Source organism: Salmo trutta, chromosome 10 (assembly GCF_901001165.1).
Source record: "Salmo trutta chromosome 10, fSalTru1.1, whole genome shotgun sequence".
Lineage (NCBI taxonomy): Eukaryota > Metazoa > Chordata > Actinopteri > Salmoniformes > Salmonidae > Salmo > Salmo trutta.
This window is the reverse complement of record NC_042966.1, coordinates 1,612,607-1,633,707: the sequence shown is the minus strand read 5'-3', so window position 1 is coordinate 1,633,707 and position 21,101 is coordinate 1,612,607. Positions and strand designations below refer to the sequence as shown.

At 43.5% G+C, this 21,101-nt stretch overlaps 1 protein-coding gene across 2 annotated transcripts in view; it reads right to left on the bottom strand.

Moving 5' to 3' along the window:
* Positions 1-4,516: 4,516 nt before the first annotated feature.
* Positions 4,517-21,101, bottom strand: part of LOC115200944 (ATP-sensitive inward rectifier potassium channel 12) — a 36,644-nt gene continuing 20,059 nt past the window's right edge. Inside the window, exons 1-2 of one of the 2 annotated variants that reach the window (XM_029764084.1) lie at positions 20,313-20,351; positions 4,517-7,122 (exon numbers count right to left, since the gene is read on the bottom strand). In XM_029764084.1, coding sequence (XP_029619944.1) covers positions 5,614-6,948 — 1,335 coding nt within the window. In that variant the 5' untranslated portion in view covers positions 6,949-7,122; positions 20,313-20,351 and the 3' untranslated portion in view covers positions 4,517-5,613. Of the gene's footprint in view, positions 7,123-20,312; positions 20,352-21,101 lie in introns of those variants that run through there. The other variant, XM_029764083.1, reaches the window with a different exon arrangement.

Below are 21,101 nucleotides of genomic sequence, written 5' to 3'. Positions count from 1 at the left end.
CAGCGCTACAGGGAGACAGGACGGACAGCTGACCATCCTCGCAGTGGCAGACCACGTGTAACAACACCTGCACAGGATCAGTACATCCGAACATCACACCTGCGGGACAGGTACAGGATGGCAACAACAACTGCCCGAGTTACACCAGAAACGCACAATCCCTCCATACTGTCTCCAATAGGCTGAGAGAGTCTGGACTGAGGGCTTGTAGGCCTGTTGTAAGGCAGGTCCTCACCAGACATCACCGGCAACAACTTCGCCTATGGGCACAAACCCACCGTCGCTGGACCAGACAGGACTGCAAAAAGTGCTCTTCACTGACAAGTCGCGGTTTTGTCTTACCAGGGGTGATGGTCGGATTCACGTTTATCGTCGAAGGAATGAACATTACACCGAGGCCTGTACTCTGGAGAGGGATCAATTTGGAGGTGGAGGGTCCGTCATGGTCTGGGGCGGTGTGTCACAGCATCATCGGACTGAACTTGTTGTCATTGCAGGCAATCTCAATGCTGTGCATTACAGGGAAGACATCCTCCTCCCTCATGTGGTACCCTTCCTGCAGGCTCATCCTGACATGACCCTCCAGCCATACTGCTCGTTCTGTGCATGATTTCCTGCAAGACAGGAATGTCAGTGTTCTGCCATGGACAGCAAAGAGCCCGGATCTCAATCCCATTGAGCACGTCTGGGACCTGTTGGATCAGAGGGTGAGGGCTAGCGTCATTCCTCCCAGAAATGTCCAGGAACTTGCAGGTGCCTTGGTGGAAGAGTGGGGTAACATCTCACAGCAAGAACTGGCAAATCTGGTGCAGTCCATGAGGAGGAGATGCACTGCAGTACTTAATGCAGTTGGTGGCAACACCAGATACTGACTGTTACTTTTGATTTTGACCCCCCCTTCGTTCAGGGACACATTATTCCATTTCTGTTAGTCACATGTCTGTGGAACTTGTTCAGTTTATGTCTCAGTTGTTGAATCTTGTTATGTTCATACAAATATTTACACACGTTATGTTTGCTGAAAATAAACGCAGTTGACAGTGAGAGGACGTTTCTTGTGAAATCATTGAAATTGTTGCATGTTGCATTTATATTTTGTCTTCAGTATTATACTAATGTTCTCAGTGTTTTACAATGATAGGTACATTGAAAAAAAATGTGCTCCATTCAGTTTTCTTTTACAATTAGGTTTTAATTGAATAATTTAATTGGCTTTGCATTATCCATTAAAATAAAAAGCCCAGGACACATTTCTTCACCTGGGCCATAGAAAGACTTCTACAGAGGTCAAAGGTTTTCCAATCATCCCTTTAAGAGAAATACCTGTTTAATCAAAAGCTGAAATGAAAAACAATCTAATCTTCTGACTTTTTCCTGGTACAAAATTGATTAATATGGATGATTTTGTTACACTGTATCTCAAGGAAATACTGTCATATTAAAAACAACTTAATATAAAAATAGATGTGTTGATTTCTGTGTATGTTTAGCTGTTACCTAATATACTTTGTTGACTTTGTGCACCTTTGATACATGTGTATTGCTAGTGCCTTCTCTGTTTTAATGGGGTCAGATTGGGTAACATTAAAACTGAATAAAATCCTTCCGGAAAAATAAAAAAATTAAATGAAAAGGCATAATGGAACTTTGCATTCCGATGATGCAGCATAGAAGCTGATTATGCTTTATCATGGATACCACTGAAACATTGTAAGTAGGTACAAAGGTGTCACACATGGGATACCAGAGCCTTCCCAGAAGGCAATGAGCATAAAGTCTAGGATTGGGACGAAAAGGTTTCATTCATCTCCCAAAAAACTCTCTTTTCTTAAAAAAGCAAAAAAGCAACACATTATGTAGGATTATTTAGAGCAAAGTATACCCAAGGGATAACAGGACCACTAGGAAAATATCAGTCATTGTAGCCAGCTGAATGACCATCTCATAGTTGTTTTCTTGCTTTGAAGGGCAGTGATTTTGGTGTCAATGGAAATAGAGAAAAGTAGTATCTTAGGGGACATTAACTCCATGACACAGCATAATAAATGGTGTGCTATTTCGTAGAGCAGCGCATTATGTGTAGGCATAAATTACATTTCAAATTCTACGATTCATGCCAAATATTCCAATGTGTCTGTCATGCACCTTAGTTTTCTTGCTTTACTTAGATACTGATAAAACTACTCAATCTAGTGTAACGAAGACAAAAACAAATCTGTACATACTAAAATAGTACATTTATTTGGTTTTAAGGGAAGTCCTAGTCAGTTGTACAACTGAAATGTGTATTCCACATTTAACCCTCTGAATCAGTGAGGTGCAGGGGGCTGCCTTAATTGACATCCACGGCAGCAGTGGGTTAACTGCCTTGCTCAGGGGCAGAAAGACAGAATTTCTCCTTGTCAGCTCAGGGATTCGATCCTGCAACCTTTTGATTACCGACCCAACACTCTAACCATTAGGTTACCTGCCGCCCCCATTTAGAAATGTTTTGCTTGGTATTGTGCTTGAAGTTGAACCTAGATTATTTACGTTCAAGACACTTTTTACCTCTCTCAATTATGACTACTTTTGTTACTTCCAGTCCAAAGCATCATTGTCCAATTCGAATTTCAAGTTGAGTTTCGGTAGCTTCCCACTGGGCACACAATGGTTGAGTCAACGTTGTTCCACGTCATTTCAATGAAGTGACATTGAACCAATGTGGAATAGATGTTGAATTCACGTCTGTGCGCAGTGGGTGTAGGATTCCATATCAACAACACTCCTTACAAATAATTTTGTCCATATCATTCTTAATATAATGTTGTACCAAATCAAACTTAACTCAGCTGCTCAGCAACCTCTTGAGTTATCTAACTTTGGAGAGCACTCCAGTAAATGAAGGATGAAGGATGTCTATGCAACTCAAACTCAAAACATCACTGTCAGAGAGATGAGTGTGGTGCTGTTATCTAACAGGTGCACCACAAAAAAAATGGAGAGTCATTAGACTCGAGAAGTGGTATCCAGAAATAAAACGGAGCTTTGTGCCAATCGTCCATTATGTTGACTAAATAATAGGAAGGTGCATTTCAGTATTATTGCTTTTCATATTGGCTGTCCAACTGATCGTGTAAATCTATTGCGTCATAGGTGTGATGGAATCAAATCACCATATCACAGATAGTTTCTTGTGCTTGATAGTGTTTTTTTAAAAGCTTGCCCATATATTTCTAAAAGAATTGGATGAATAATTTTAACATAATAAGGGAATGTCCTGTCCCACACGCATATCCTGTGTAGGCCATTATGAATATGTTGATGACAGTTTTTGTGCAAAGTAAAACTTAACTCACATCCATTTACCTGGTAAAGTCCCATTCTTTCTGCATGCACCTCATATTATTTGAACTTAGCTATCAAAAGGGATTTTATAACATACAATAACTGTTATTTACTATAAAGATACACTTTATACACAAAAGTATGTGGACACCCCTTCAAATTAGTGGATTCGGCTATTTCAGCCACACCCATTGATGAAAGTGTTTAATATCGAGCACACAGCCATGCAATCTCTGTAGACAAACATTGGCAGTAGAATGGCCTTACTGAAGAGCTCAGTGACTTTCAACATGGCACTGTCATAAGATACCACCTTTTCAACAAATCAGTTTGTCAAATTTCTGCACTGCTTGAGCTGCCCCTGTTAACTGTAAATGCTGTTATAGTGTAGTGGAAGTGGTAGGCCACGAAGTGGTAGGCCACACAAACTCACAGTACATGACCGCCGAGTGCTGAAGTGCATTGCACGTAAAAATGGTCTGTCCTTGGTTGCAACACTCACTACTGAGTTCAAACTGCCTCTGGAAGCAACATCAGTGCAAGTCCATGGCTGGGCAGCTGCACACAAGCCTAAGATCACCATGCGCAATGCCAAGTGTCAGCTGGAGGGGTGTAAAACTCGCCGCCATTGAACTCTGGAGCATTGGAAACGCATTCTCTGGACTGATGATTCACACTTCACCATCTGGCAGCCCGACAGACAAATCTGGGTTTGGCGGATGCCATGAGAACGCTATCTGCCCGAATGCATAGTGCCAACTGTAAAGTTTGGTGGAGGAGGAGTAATGGTCTGGGGTTGTTTTTCATGGTTCTGGCTAGGCCACTTAATTCCAGTGAAAGGAAATCTTCCAACTGTGCTTCCAACTTCGTGGCAACAGTTTGGGGTAGGCCTTTTCCTGTTTCAGCGTGACAATACCCCCTTACACAAAGCAAGGTCCATACAGAAATGGTTTGTCGAGATTGGTGTGGAAGAACTTGACTGGCCTGCACAGAGCCCTGACCTCAACCCCATCGAACACCTAATCAGTGCCCGACCTCATTAATGCTCTTGTGGCTGAATTGAAGCAAGTCACCACAGCAATGTTTCAACATCTATTGGAAAGCCTTCCCAGAAGAGTGGAGGCTGTTATAGCAGCAAAGGGGGAACCAACTCCATATTAATGCCCATGATTTTGGAATGAGATGCTCAACGAGCAGGGGTCCACATACTTTTGGTCATGCAGTGTAATAGAGGGTAAATGCTTTTTACATGTGAAGCCCTTCAATTCTCATTGAGTTCAGACATACTTTCATCAAACCCGTTCTCTTCGTAGAATTATGCAATGATGATTGCATCATCTCCATTGAGTTTCTGTCTCCTGATAACATTAATGATGTGCATAGATTCGTTGTAAAGAGAATAATGAAAAGAATTATGAAATGCAATGATATTTTCCATATCAACAACTTCGTAGTTTCAAACTTCATTGAGGTCAGAATAATCCTGTGTTATTTTAATGTTTTAAGCAAGGGGTATCAAAATGAACAATAAAATGTATTGCCCATTCTAAATTTATTTATTGCATTACTGTAGGGCCTACTCTTAAGTTCTGCTTATAGTGCAAATGATATGTATTCATCACAACTGGTTAAAATTAAGTCCAAGTTGTGAAACTATATTGTGCTTCAGTGGCTCGTGGATGGTTAGACCATTTAGCATGGCTCATTGCTTCTGAATGTTGCAGTTCACTTTTATAGGAATTTTCAATGTGTCACCGAACTCAGTTCCAGCGATGGTGAATTCCAGCAATGTGGGAAGCTTATATGTAGCTTTAAACTGTAACGCTGCCATTTGTGCCCAATAGCAACTTGAAATAGCTACAAATAATCTTTTAAAGATGTTTTTTAAAATAATACTCCACATGAAACATAACTTATCTAAGGAATAATATTTACACCTAGGACCTGATTATTAGGTCTTGCCATTATACCTGTTCGATGCATCATTAAACACTCTCAACTCAAATGAAAAATGAAGATTCAAGTTTCCATGAAGGAATAATGTCCTTCACTGGCCTTTTCCTTTTGTTGTGGTCCTGTGGACATTCTTTACCACAGTTTTGCATGCTGCATACGTTTGCTAGCATCCACTTTTTCCAATGTCCCGCTTTCCCTTTCACTGTCCCCTCATTTACTTTACATCCTATTACAGTAGTAAGCTTTTCCTATGGCACTGCGCATTGTTCTGCATTTTTACCCTTGGAAGGAAAGAAAACGTATCGAAGTTGACCCCAGATAGGGCCGAGGTCATATCTCCGACTCCCTGCGGTACGACCTTTGGTCCAGTCCCCTGGTGGTCTGTAGCCGCTCAAACTCGTGTCGATTGTTCCGGTCCAGACTGTTCAGGTTGGCCAGCGCTCTGAATGTACCACTGCCCATGCCCACCACCTCCTCTTCCTCATCCTCATCCCTGCTGAGAAAGGCCAGCTCGTTCTCGTAACAGAAGGAGTTGGAGGTGGGCACCAGGAACTTGTTCTCCACCATGTCCTTGGCACTGCAGCACGGGGTGGACGGTACCTCGTAGGTCTTGTGAAAGTGAGAGTAATCCACCTTGTACAGGTTCTTCTCCTCGAAGAGCACTGGCTCGAACCGGTAACCCCACAGTACCTCCGTGGCCAGATAGGAGCTGCGGGCCTGCGTAGTCATGGCGGTTGCCTCGACCATCCCTTCCAGTATGACCACAATCTCAAAATCCGCCGTCTCCAGGTCATTTTTCCTGATCCCATATAGTGGACTATCCTCATTGATCTCATGGATAATCGTAATGGGAGAAACCAAGAAGATCCTGTCCAGGCCTTTGTCAAAGCCCACATTGATGTCTATTTGGTCCAGGGGGTTATACTCCCCTTCGTCAGTGATCCGGGGTTTGATGAGCTGAGCTCTGACATGGGCCTCTACGATGTGACTCTTCCTTAGGTTCCCCACCCTCCACATGAGGCACAGCTTGCTGTCGCGTAAAGCGATCACTGCGTTGTGGCTGAACAGTAGTGTCTGCGCACGTTTCTTGGGCCGTGCCATCTTGGCCATGATGGCGCCGATCATGAAGCAGTCGATGATGCAGCTAACGATGGACTGGAAGACCACCATGAACACGGCGACTGGACACTCCTCTGTCACACAGCGGTAGCCGTAGCCGATGGTAGACTGGGTCTCGATGGAGAACAGGAAGGCGGCCACGAAGCCGTTGACCTGCAGGACGCAAGGCGTGAAGTTGTCGTCTCCGGCAGGGTTGTCCAGGTCGCCGTGGAGCAACGCTATAACCCAGAAGGCCAGGCCAAAGGCCAGCCAGGACAGCACGAACACCAGTGTGAACAGCACCAGCATGTAGCGCCAACGGATGTCCACGCACGTGGTGAAAAGGTCGGCCATGTAGCGCGACGACTTGTCCTCCATGTTGGTGAACTGCACGTTGCACTGGCCATTCTTCTTGACAAAGCGGTTGCGGACCTTGCGGCGTGTGTGGATCTTGCCGTTGCCGAAGCCGTTCATGCCGCCACCGCTGCTGCTGTGCATATTGGTGAGGCGCAGCGCCTCCTCCTCCGACGACACAATGCTGTAACGGTTGATACGCCCAACGCTCATGCTGGCCACGTAGGCCGGGCTGCAGTGTCGGAGTAGGTGGGCAATCCCGGAGTCCCAATGTGTGATCACTCAAAGGCCCTTCCCAGCGGTATCACTGCCAGAGCCCCATCTTAGCCGGTCATAGCCAGGGAGAAGGTGTGCTTTTTGGGTGTTGTACTCTGGGCAGACCACTCCCTGAGGAAAGAGGAAAGGGATACGGATGTCAGTATATTACAGCATGTCAGTATCAACATACTCCACCATGAAGACTCTGGGAAACTGCATTACAAAGGCTGCGTTAAGACAGGCAGCCAAATTCTGATATTTTTTCCACTAATTGGTCTTTTGACCAATCACATCAGATCTTTTCACATCAGATCTTTTCGGAGCTTATCTGATTGGTCAAAAGTCCAATTAATGAAAACTCTTCACAAGTATGTGGTACACTTTCACAAAAATCTAAACGAATCATCAAAATGGCTAATTTGTCAAAACTCTAAGTACATTTTCAATTGACTGAGTATAACAAACAAATCCACAAAGTCACTTGTTCACTGCACAAAATCACCCTTTTCAATTTGGATACATGTTCAATCTAGTATCTGCTTTTAAAAATTAAATATTCTCCTTACTTTTGATTAGATTTTCTTGTCATTTGTTAACAATACAATTAACTATCACTTAATCAAACTTCTCAAAACTGAAAACTGCTGAACCAAAATTGTGGAGTGCCTAGTTAATGTATATAGTTTGATAACTGCTGAACACTGTAAAATACTATATTATTACCTCATAAATGTATCAATTTGACATAAATGTATGTTTATGTGGCTGTGAATACTACATCAACATTCTGCATCAGCCAGTGTTCTTGAATAGGACAATGTGGCAAGACTCACTCTATATGTGCTACCATTTAGAATTATAGTGTACAGTAAAATGCACTGCTGAAATACCTGGATTGTTTATAACAATATATTCCACTCATTATCTGAATTTCATTGATAAGCTGATGATAAGCTGATGAATTTCGAAGCAGAGAGACAGACGAAACTGTATCACTTGACAAGTCACGTAGAAATGGTGATCTTGTTACGTTTTTACAATAACCAACTGCTTTACAATACCCCTATTTATACTTTATTTTACATGTGTTTTGTTGTTTTTTTGTTGGGGGGTTACTTAAGCAATAAGGCACGGGGGGGGGTGTATGGCCAATATACCACGGCCAAGGGCTATTCTTATGCATGACGCAACGCGGAGTGCTTGGCCATATACCACAAACCCCCGAGGTGCCTTATTGCTATTATAAATTGGTTACCAATGTAATTAGAGCACTAAAATGAAATATTTTGTCATACCCGTGGTATACTGTCTGATACACCAAGGCGGTCAGCCAATCAGCATTCAGGGCTCGAACCACCCAGTTTATAAAAGTACATTATCCATTTAAAATTATACGTTTATAAAACATGCACCTGTAGGCTGCATGTTTTAAGTAATATTATAGTTTAAGTAATATTATAAACTGGGTGGTTCGAGCCCTGAATGCTGATTGTCTGACAGCCGTGGTATATCAGACAGTATACCACGGGTATGACTTTGGTCAGGTGATGGGATGGTATTGGTCAGGTGATGAGCGGTGCCTGGTTGGCATTCAGGTCAAAGGTCAATCTCGGTTTCATCAGACCAGAGAATCTTGTTCTCTTGGTCTGAGAGTCCTTTAGGTGCCTTACGGCAAACTCCAAGTGGGCTGTCATGTGCCTTTTACTGAGGAGTGGCTTCCGTCTGGCAACTCTGTCATAAAGGCCTGATTGGTGGAGGGCTGCAGAGATGGTTGTCTCAACAGAGACTCTGGAGCTCTGTCAGAGTGACCATTTGGTTCTTGGTCACCTCCCTGACCAAGGTCCTTCTCCCCCAATTGCTCAGTTTGGCTGGGCGGACAGCTCCAAGAAGAGTCTTGGTGGTTCCAAACTTTTTCCATTTAAGAATGATAGAGGCCACTGTGTTCTTGGGGACCTTCAGCGCTTTAATAACCTTCCTCAGATTTGTGCCTCGACACAATCCTGTCTCGTAGCTCTACGGACAATTCCTTCAACCTCATGGCTTGGTTTTTGCTCTGACATGCCCTGTTAACTGTGCGACCTTATATAGACAGCGTGTGTTCCAAATCATGTCCAATCAATTTCATTTACCACAGGTGGACTCCAATCAAGTTGTAGAAACATCTCAAGGATGATCAATGGAAACAGGATGCACCTGAGCTCAATTTCGGGTCTGAATACTTACGTAAACAAGGTAAATCTGTTTTTTATTTTGAATACATTTGCAAAAATATCAAAAAACCTGTTTTAACTTTGTCATTATGGTGTATTGTGTGTAGATTGAGGAGGGTAAAAAAGTATTTAATCCATTTTAGAATAAGGCTGTAACATAACAAAATGTAGAAAAAGGCAGGGGTCTGAATAATGATGTAAATAAGGTATTTATATTTTACATTTTTAATACATTTGCAAACATTAAAAAAAAACCTGTTTCAATTTGTCGTGATGGTGTATTGTGTGTAGATTGATGAGAAAAAATAAATAATTTAATCAGTTTTAGAATAAAGCTGTAACATAACAAAATGTGTAAAAAGTCAGGGGTCTGAATACTTTCCAAATGCACTGTATACACTTTATTCTCGACATAGCTCATTCTAATATGTATATTGCTGTACATATCATTCCTATCATTCCACAAATATATCTTGTGGAATTAATTCTGTGTAGATACATATAAATTGCATTTGGTTGTTAATTGGATTTGTTCTGACATTTCTTCATTTCTTTCTTTTACAATTTGGATTACGTGTGTATGTTTTTGCGTTGCTAGGTATTACTGCACTGTTGGAGCTAGAAACACAAGCATCTGCAAATCTATGTACGTGACAAATAAACTTACAGTAGATTTGATTTGGATATTGATGTATGATAGCTTCAGAAGCTTGTGCATTCACCACATTTTCCGTGCTTGTTTTGAGATGTATTCTTCAGACCTATTAAAAGGAAACAATTGTTGATATCTTGAAAATGATGTGTTCTAGCTAAGATTCTCTTAGAAAATATATGATTAAATGCATTTATCATACAGTATATTGCAGTACTGTTGTTTAGAAAGAAAGATGAGAGGAGTGTTTATCAACAATGTATGAATTGTTCAGTAGTGTCTTTTTCCAATGAAAGCCCCCCAAAATATAGTGACTTCATGCAGTGTCCAGAGAAGTGGATTGGGCATGTGTATATAGTCTAATTTACACATTTTGTTACATGTTGTTACAATGTTTCAGAAAAGTTGTAATACAAAAAAAAAACATTATATGTGTGTCTACATTCAACTTCTAATGATATTTATAAAGATAAAAAAAATACCCTATTAGGGTGAGGTGCTTGGCCTTGTATACTATTCAGGCTACCTGTAAATATGCAATCCCAAGATACTATCCCTTCTACAGATTTTTTTTAAACAGATTTTAATAGATTTTGATCAAGAAACTTTAAGATTTGACTGTCTATTTCAGACTCTGTAACATCCTTAATGGAGGGCGTAAAAACCATTATGGTCATTTTCCTCTCTAAAGTAAAAATGGAAATTAGAATATTTTCAAAATTATAATTTTTGTGTTCAGCACAGCCTTTCCCACAAAATCACTGTCCATGTCTTGACTTAAGACTTACAAACTCAAAGAAATTGTGCTAATATGTTCAGTCTCCCCAAAAAGCTTGTCCATTTCATGTAACATCCATAATGCAGCCTCTTATTTGCTTAATTTCTCCAACATGCTAATATTTAGAAGTGGCTTTTTTGGGTATACACTCCCTCCAAGGGAATTATAGACATACACACATCAAAAGTTGAATTTATATTTTGTTTGTCCATTCTGTGAGACATTCAAGTTGTGATTCTGCATGCAAATGTAACATCCATAGCGATGGAATCACCCATTAAGTGTTTTGAAAATTCACCACATAGGCTACTTGTGAAAATAGCGATTGAAAAAAACGGTGTTATGGTCTTAGTGTTATTACCTTGACTCTTGACAAGCCGCTAGATTATTATCATGAATCATTTTCAATATGAGTCGCATCACTCACACCCCCACCCCTTTCCTTCACATTCTGCTTCTGGAGTCTGATCACAACTCAAATGTTCATTCCAAATGGCACTTTCAGAAGTATTTTTGTTGATTGCTAGGCAAAGTGGAGAGGAACTAGCTAGATGCAGACACTTATATTGCAAGACACTTCCTGTGATTTTATCGGTCATGTACTTGCTAAGTACTGATGAGATGCTACTAGGCATCATTCACTAGTTGTTTATGGATTTTGGAAAAGTATGGTGGCCTTCCATACACTACAGTACACATGATCAGCAGACGTCAGCAGATCTCAGTTACACCAACCCTAGGACATAGTGGAAAGTCCAACATGGTAAAGCTTCCTATTTTGCTACATTTCACTACACACGCAATAACATCTGCCAAATCTGTGTATGTGACCAATACATTTGATTTGATTTGATGTTAATTGATGTCTTGAGCTCTTCTGGCTGTCGTGTCAGCATTGCATTCGATTTGAGCATGTGTCTGTTTTTATTGCCTGTGTGTGGGTGTTTGTGTGCATGTATGTGTGTGTGTTTAATCCGGGACTCCCAGGGGACTCCTGTGCATGCCACAGTTTCCATGGGTGCGCCATCCCAGATGCTACGCACAGGGACAGGGACAGAGGGAGAGATGCACTAAAAATGTTAATTTTCTGTGACTACTTAGCCGGGTTTCAAGCTCTATTTACTTGACCTCATTCTGTACAATTTGCTATAGTATTCATCACTCAACAAGGATGGTGTAAGATTTATAGCATTTTCTCACTGCACCCTACGGTATATAGGTATACTGCATTTTTCCACTCTCTGCTTATGTGCATGTCCAATACTAGAGTGAAACCTTTCTGATGGTTAAGGGATCAATCATTCATATTAAATTTGTATCTATCGTTTAAAAGTTTGGGGTCACTTAGAAATGTCCTTGTTTTTTGAAAGAAAAGCAAATTTCTTGTCCATCAAAATATCATCACATTGATCAGAAATACAGTGTAGACATTGTTAATGTTGTAAATGACTATTGTAGCTGGAAACGGCAGATTTTTTATGGAATATCTACATAGGCGTACAGAGGCCCATTATCAGCAACCATCACTCCTGTGTTCCAATGGCACGTTGTGTTAGCTAATCCAAGTTTATCATTTAAAAGGCTAATTGGTCATTAGAAAACCCTTTTGCAATTATGTTAGCACAGCAGAAAACTGTTGTTCTGATTAAAGAAGCAGATCGGTTGAAGAGCATGCATTTAGTTTTACTAGCGTTTAAGAGCAGTTGGAGGCCATGGAAGGTGTTTTGTATGGCATTGAAGCTCGTTTGGAGGTTTGTTAACACAGTGTCCAAAGAAGGGCCAGATGTATACAGAATGGTGTCGTCTGCACAGAGGTGGATCAAGGAATCCCCCGCAGCAAGAGCGACATCGTTGATATATACAGAGAAAAGAGTCGGCCCGAGAATTTAACCCTGTTTAACCCATAGAGACTGCCAGAGGTCCGGACAACAGGCCCTCCGATTTCACACACTGAACTCTATCTGAGAAGTAGTTGTTGAGGGATGTTGAGTCTGCCGATAAGAATACGGTCATTGACAGAGTCGAAAGCCTTGGCCAGGTCGATGAAGACGGCTGCACAGTACTGTCTTTCATCGATGGCGGTTATGATATCGTTTAGTACCCTGAGCGTGGCTGAGGTGCACCCGTGACCAGCTTGGAAACCGGATTGCACAGCGGAGAAGGTACGGTGGGATTTGAAATGGTCAGTGATCTGTTTGTTAACTTGGCTTTTGAAACCTTTAGGAAGGCAGGATGGATATAGGTCTGTAACAGTTTGGGTCTAGAGTGTCACCCCCTTTGAAAAGGGGGATGACCGTGGCAGCTTTCCAGTCTTTAGGGATCTTGGACGATACAAAAGAGAGGTTGAACAGACTGGTAATAGGGGTTGCAACAATGGTGGCGGATAATTTTAGAAAGAGAGGGTCCAGATTGTCTAGCCCAGCTGATTTGTACGGATCCAGGTTTTGCAGCTCTTTCAGAACATCTGCTATCTGGATTTGGGTGAAGGAGAAGCTGGGGAGGCTCAGGCAAGTAGCTGCGGGGGGTATGGAGCTGTTTGCTGGGGTTGGGGTAGCCAGGAGGAAAGCATGACCAACCGTAGAGAACACTTATTGAAATTCTCGATTATCGTGGATTCATCAGTGGTGACAATGTTTCCTAGCCTCAGTGCAGTGGGCAGTTGGGAGGAGGTGCTCTTATTCTCCATGGACTTTACAGTGTCCTAAAACTTTTTGGAGTTAGAGCTACAGGATGCAAATTTCTGTTTGAAAGAGCTAGCTTTTGCTTTCCTAACTGACTATGCAATCAGTATTGGTTCCTGACTTCCCTGAAAAGTTGCATATCGTGGGGACTATTCGATGCTAGTGCATTCCGCCACAGGATGTTTTTGTGCTGGTCGAGGGCAGTCAGGTCTGGAGTGAACCAAGGGCTATATCTGTTCTTAGTTCTACATTTTTTGACAGGGGCATGCTTATTTAAGAAGGTGAGGAAATTACTTTTAAAGAACGACCAGGCATCTTCTACTGACGGGATGAGGTCAATATCCTTCCAGGATACCCGGTCTAGGTCGATTAGAAAGGCCTGTTTGCAGAAGTGTTTTAGGGAGCGTTTGACAGTGATGAGAGGTGGTTGTTTGACCGCGGACCCATTACAGATGCTGGCAATGAGGCAGTGATCACTGAGATCCTGATTTAAAACAGCAGAGGTGTATTTGGAGGGCAGGTTGGTCAGGATAATGTCTATGAGGGTGCCCATGTTTACGGATTTAGGGTTGTACCTGTTGGGTTCCTTGATAATTTCTGTGAGTATGAGGGCACCTAGCTTAGATTGTAGGACTGCCGGTGTGTTAAGCATATCCCAGTTTAGGTCACCTAACAGAACGAACTCTGAAGATAGATGGGGGGCAATCAATTTACATATGGTGTCCAGGGCACAGCTGGGAGCTGAGGGGGGTCTATAACAGGCGGCAACAGTGAGATACTTATTTCTGGAGAGAAACATTTTTAAAATTAGAAGCTCGAACTGTTTGGGCATAGACCTGGAACGTATGACAGAACTTTGCAAGCTATCTCTGCAGTAGATTGCAACTCCTCCCCCTTTGGCAGTTCTATCTTGTTGTAGTTGGGGATGCACATCTCAGAATTTTTGGTGGCCTTCCTAAGCCAGGATTCAGACACAGCAAGGATGTCAGGGTGCTAAAGCAGTGAGTAAAACAAACTTAGGGAGGAGGCTTCTGATCTTAACATGCATGAAACCAAGGCTTTTACGGTTACAAAAGTCAACAAATGAGAGTGCCTGAGGACACGCAGGGCCTGGGTTAACCTCTACATCACCCAAGGAACAGAGGAGGAGTAGGATGTGGGTACGGCTAAAGGCTATAAGAACTGGTCGTCTAGTACATTGGGGACAGAGAATGAAAGGAGCAGATTTCTGGGCGTGGTAGGATAGATTCAGGGCATAATGTACCTAGGCATTGAGTAAACCTAGGCATTGAGTGACGATAAGAGAGGTTGCATTTCTGGACGCACTCGTTATGCTGGGTGAGGTCACCACATGTGTGGGAGGTTGGACAAAAGAGGTATCTGAGGCATGTTGAGTGGGACTAGGGGCTCCACAGTAAACTAAAACAATTAGAACTATCCTAAACAACAGTATACAAGGCATATTGGTATTAGAGAGAGACATAAAGCGAGGCATAAAGCAATCACAGGTGTTGATTGGGAGGACTAGCTAAAACAACAACGGATAAGACAACAACAGCTAATCAGAGATGAGTTAGCTTATACACTAACTTTCACACATCTAGATGGCCGTGCGAGATGGGTGTGGAGCCAGAGACAGCAGGGGTTCAAACTGTAGAACCCAGTTCCTACATTTGAGTATAATACTAGATTTTATCAAACAAAACTATGCTACATTTTTATCTCTGGGACCCTCAGGATGACAAATCAGAGCAAGATAACTGAATGTAAGTACATTATTTACCTTCAGAGGTAAATGTATCAAACCAGTTGCCGTGTTGTTGTGCACTCTCCTCAAATAATGGCATGGTATTTTTTCACTGTAATAGCTACTATAAATTGGATAGTGCAGTTAGATTAGCAAACATTTAAGCTATCTGCCCATATAAGACATGTCTATGTCTTGGAAAGTTTGCTGTTACTTACAACGTCATTCTAGCCACATTAGCACACGTTAACATCAACCGTCCCGGTATAGGGACACCAATCCAATAGAGGTTTTAATAAGTGATAAGCAGTAATTAGCAGTCACTACCATCATGGGACTTGTATTATTGTTTTATTCTGTGTAGTTGCAGCATTCAACCCAAATAATCTAAACCGAAATCGAACCGAAACCAAACCGACCTCAAAAAGCACTAGACGTTCAGCACTAATGCATGCACAAGGACTACTTTGAACAATTGACACAGAACATTTCACCAAAACACATTTCATTGAAAAACTGTGCAGATGCAAAGTTTGGTCACAGAATTACGGTAAAATCTCCCTCAGTTTTTTATGTGACCACGTACGTTCCCTTTCAGTCGGTCACTCTGTATAACATACTATGGGGACATACAATCACGCCCCAAGCCTGCCCAGGAGGTTACCAAACTAGGAGGCCTATTGTAGCCCAGCACATGCACGTTCCACCGACTCCAAAAAAGGATTACAGAAGCCACCTTTTTCCCTAATACATACCTGAGAAGCCTGAACTGTCACAGACTCATGAGGCCTGAACTGTCATAGCCCCACATAGGGAACCAGAACCTGCTGCAACTTGGCTATGCACACTGAACCGGCAAGAGTTGTTGAACCATGGCAGCCTGAGGCTCAAACCCACAGAAAACCTGCAGTAACACGGAAACTGTGTACTCGCATGCTGCCACACATCAAAGCAACCCAAGGCTCAAACACACAGGAAAACTGTGGTAACCTGGACAAAAAGCTGCGTAACATTGACCACGGCAGGCCTAGTCCGTAGATCCTACTGGTTCCAAAAAGGCTAACATAGGAGTCTGGAATGCCAGAACTCACACAAGGAACCGCAAGTCCAAAACAACAGGGCATCTGCTGTGACTTGATAATGTGCATTCACGCGCAGCCTCATCAACGAACCACAGCAGCCCAAGGCTCAAACCAACAGGTTAACTGTGGTAACCTGGATAAATGCACAATATGCAGGGCAGTCTTTTAGGAAAGGACCTTCAGGTCCACAGACTCCAATGGTTCAAACAGAGGCTCATACAGAGCGTCCAGGACCAAAGTTTGAGCAACAGAAAATGCGCACTGCTCCATACGAGCAGATAACGGGCCAGGTTTAGGAGAGAGAGAGACGACATCCCACCCTGTCTGATGATGCATGCCACCACCATCCTGTCATCAACAATCACCCAGCGCTGAAACAGACACATCAACAAAAGTCACAGAGGCACCACAGCTTTCATAAACTCAGCAAAAATAGAAACGTCCTCTCACTGTCAACTGTGTTTATTTTCAGCAAACTTAACATGTGTAAATATTTGTATGAACATAACAAGATTCAACAACTGAGACATAAACTGAACAAGTTCCACAGACATGTGACTAACAGAAATGTAATAATGTGTCCCTGAACAAAGGGGGGGAGGGGGGGTCAAAATCAAAAGTAACAGTCAGTATCTGGTGTGGCCACCAGCTGCATTAAGTACTGCAGTGCATCTCCTCCTCATGGACTGCACCAGATTTGTCAGTTCTTGCTGTGAGATGTTACCCCACTCTTCCACCAAGGCACCTGCAATTTCCCAGACATTTCTTGGGGGAATGGCCCTAGCCCTCACCCTCTGATCCAACAGGTCCCAGACGTGCTCAATGGGGTTGAGATCCAGGCTCTTCGCTGGCCATGGCAGAACACTCATTCCTGTCTTGCAGGAAATCATGCACAGAACGAGCAGTATAGCTGGTGGCATTGTCATGCTGGAGGGTCATGTCAGGATGGGCCTGCAGGAAGGGTACCACATGAGGGAGGAGGATGTCTTCCCTGTAACGCACAGCTTTGAGATTGCCTGCGATGACAACAAGCTCAGTCTGATGATAGTGTGACACACCGCCCAGACCATGACGGACTCTCCACCTCCAAATCAATCCCGCTCCAGAGTACATTCCTTCAACAATAAACGTGAATCCGACCATCACCCCTGGTGAAACAAAACTGTGACTCGTCAGTGAAGAGCCGTTTTTGCAGTCCTGTCTGGTCCAGCGACGGTGGGTTTGTGCCCATAGGCAATGTTGTTGCCAGTGATGTCTGGTGAGGACCTGCCTTACAACAGGCTTACAAGCCCTCAGTCCAGCCTCTCTCAGCCTATCGCAGAAAGTCTGAGCACTGATGGAGGGATTGTGCGTTCCTGGTGTAACTTGGGCAGTTGTTGTTGCCATCCTGTACCTGTCCCGCAGGTGTGATGTTCGGATGTACCGATCTTGTGCAGGTGTTGTTACACGTGGTCTGCCACTGCGAGGATGATCACTGATCGTCGATCAGCTCTCCGTCTTGTCTCCAATTACCTCTGTCTTAGGCGTCTCACAGTACGGACATTGCAATTTATTGCCCTGGCCACATCTGCAGTCCTCGTGCCTCCTTGCAGCATGTCTAAGGCACGTTCACGCAGATGAGCAGGGACCAGGGATCTTTATTTTGATGTTTTTCAGAGTCAGTAGAAAGGTCTCTTTTGTGTCTTAAGTTTTCATAACTGTGACCTTAATTGTCTACCGTCTGTTAGCTGTTAGTGCCTTAACGACCGTTCCACAGGTGCATGTTCAATAATTGGTTATGGTTCGTTGAACAAACATGGGAAACAGTGTTAAAACCCTTTACAATGAAGATCTGTGAAGTTATTTGGATTTTTACAAATTATCTTTGAAAGACAAGGTCCTGAAAAAGGGACGTTTCATTTTTTGCAGAGTTTAGATGCCGTCAGACCCAATAACTGCAGGCACAAGCGAAAAGGCACCTAGCGGACACCCAGCTGATACAGTGCACGACAGAGCCGGAATGCAACCCTCCTCTGTTGGGACAAAAATGCATGATTCAGAACCGAGTCCAGAACGAGACCCAGAAACTGAATTCGCTGAACCGGAGTCAAACAACTTTTCTTGTGATTCACTATGAACCCCAGAGAAAACCAGAGTGGCAGTGTGCAGCTCCACCTGTTCCCTACGACCAGTCAAAATAAAATACTCTGATCCCCTGACACTGCACCAGTGCCAAAACTGCCACCACCACCATAGAAAATGTGTGGGCAATAGGGAGATGGGGAGGATGTATAGCACTTGAAAATATGTATTCTTCAGATCTATGGATGTGAACCAATCGCTGGAACGCACAGACTGCAATAGCTGGTGAAGGGTGAGTAAGTCCAGGATGGAATCCAACTTTCCATCGCTCCCGACAACTAAGAAGTACAGGCTTTACCAACCGCTCTGTTCCTCTGACACAGGACCCACACAGCCTGCGTTTGAAGGAGAGAGGAAATCTCCTCTCTAGAGACAGGTGCTAGGACCTCGGGGACCATTGACGTAATGAAGCCACAAAAGGAGGAGGATGCAGAGTGATTTGTAGACTATACCCTCTCGCCACCGTCGTCATCACCCATGGTGAGACTGCCAGTCTCCCATAAATGATCTCCTAAGGGGCAGCGCTCCACCCTGAGGACTGGGATAATTATTGTTTTCATATCCACCACTCTTGACAACCGTGTGTCTGAACGTGGAGAAGGAACTGTGCGTTCTGATATCCGGTCCACACCAGGTTCGGGGACTTTGGCAACCAGGAACTTGACCCCATTGAACAAGCAACTTGGGAGCACTGTTGCCACAGTAAATGCTTGGGGAGGAGGTTCCAGAGCCACACAATCTTGCGGGCGAATATGGCTCATCCAAATACATCCACCTGTCCCTCTCAGGAATCCTGAAAACCGGCTCTGTTTATTCGGAAGCCCAGTGCAAGGATTAGCCCCCTTGTAATCAAATCAAATCAAATTTTATTGGTCACATACACATGGCTAGCAGATGTTTTTGTGAGTGTAGCGAAATGCTGTTGCTTCTAGATCCAACAGTGCAGCAGTATCTAACAGGTAATATCTAACAATTCCAGAAACAAAACCTAATATCTAACAAATTCCACAACAAAACCTAACACACAATCTAGCAAAGGAATGGATGAGAATATATAAGTATAAAATATATGGATGAGCAGTGACAGAGCCGCTAAGATGCAATAGATAGTAAAGAATAGATAGTGAAGGATACAGTATATACATATTCTTAAAGCGGCATTATTATTATTATTGACACAATCTCAATCGCACTCCACACTGCTCTTTCTCACCTTGATAAAAGGAACACCTTAGTGAGAATGCTGTTCATTGACTACAGCTCAGCATTCAACACCATAGTGGCCACGAAGCTCATCACTAAGCTAAGGAATCTGGGACTAAACACTCCCTCTGCAACTGGATCCTGGACTTCCTGACAGGCCCCCCCAGGTGGTAAGAGTAGGCAACAACATGTCTGCCACGCTGAGCCTTAACACTGGGGCCCCTCAGGGGTGTGTACTTAGTCCACTCCTGTATTCCATGTTCACCCACGGCTGCGTGCCCAAACACGACTCCAACACCATCATTAAGTTTGCTGACAACACATCAGTGGTAGGCCTGATCACTGACAGCAATGAGACGGCCTATAGGGAGGAGGTCAGAGAACTGGTAGTGTGGTGCCAGGACAACAACCTCTCCCTCAATGTGAGCAAGACAAAGGAGCTGATCGTGGACTACAGGAAAAGGCGGGCCGAACAGGCCCCATTAACATCTGGGAGCCTGGGAGCGGTCCATCAGGAAGTCCAGGACCCATTTGCAGAGGGCGGGGTTGAGACCCAGGGTCTCAAGCTTAATGATGAGTTCGGAGGGTACTATGATGTTAAATGCTGAGATGTAGTCAGTGAACAGCATTCTTACATAGGTGTTCCTCTTGTCTAGATGGGATAGGGCAGTGTGCAGTGTGATGGCGATTGCATCGTCTGTGGACCTATTGGGGCGGTAAGCAAATTGGAGTGGGTCTAGTGTGACAGGTAGGGTGGAGGTGATGTGATCCTTGACTAGTCTCTCAAAGCACTTCATGATGACAGAAGTGAGTGCTACGTGGCAATATTAATTTAGTTCAGTTACCTTACAGTAGCTTTCTTGGGAACAGGAACAATGGTGGCCATCTTGAAGCATGTGGGGTCAGCAGACGGATAGGGATTGATTGAATATTTCCGTAAACACACCAGCCAGCTGGTCTGCGCATGCGCTGAGGACGCGGCTAGGGATTCCATCTGGGCCGGCAGGCTTAAGAGAGTTAACACGTTTAAATGTTTTACTCACGTCGGCCATGGAGAAGGAGAGCCCACAATCATTGGTAGCGGTTCGCGTCGGTGGCACTGTATTGTCCTCAAAGCGAGCAAAGAAGTTGTTTAATTTGTCTGGAAGCAAGACATCGATATCCGCGACGGGGCTGTTTTTCTTTTTGTAATCCATGATTGTCTGTAGATCCTGCCACATAGCCTCTGGATTTAAGTAACTCACCACTCATCAGCGCTTCAGGGACAGGAGGTAAATACCTTCGCAAACCTGGAGGAACTACGCAGCGGGGAGAAAATGCCATCAAAGGCGCTTTCACCATCAACGGTTCACTCTCCCCCACCGACTGATGTCATCCAATTGACACTCTGCAAACCCTCCAGAGCTAATCAGGCATAGTATGCCATCCCCGGAATCTGGACTCTGAACACTGCCAGAGAAACCGGAATGAGCCTCACTCGGCTGGGATGACACCACTATCAACTCCGACCACCAATCTTTCACACAATTCAGCCCGACTCCCAATGGAAGTTAAAGTTTCAAGTTTTATTAGTCATGTGTATGGGATACGCATGGTATACATCTTTCAATGAAATATCTACTTGCAGGTTCCTT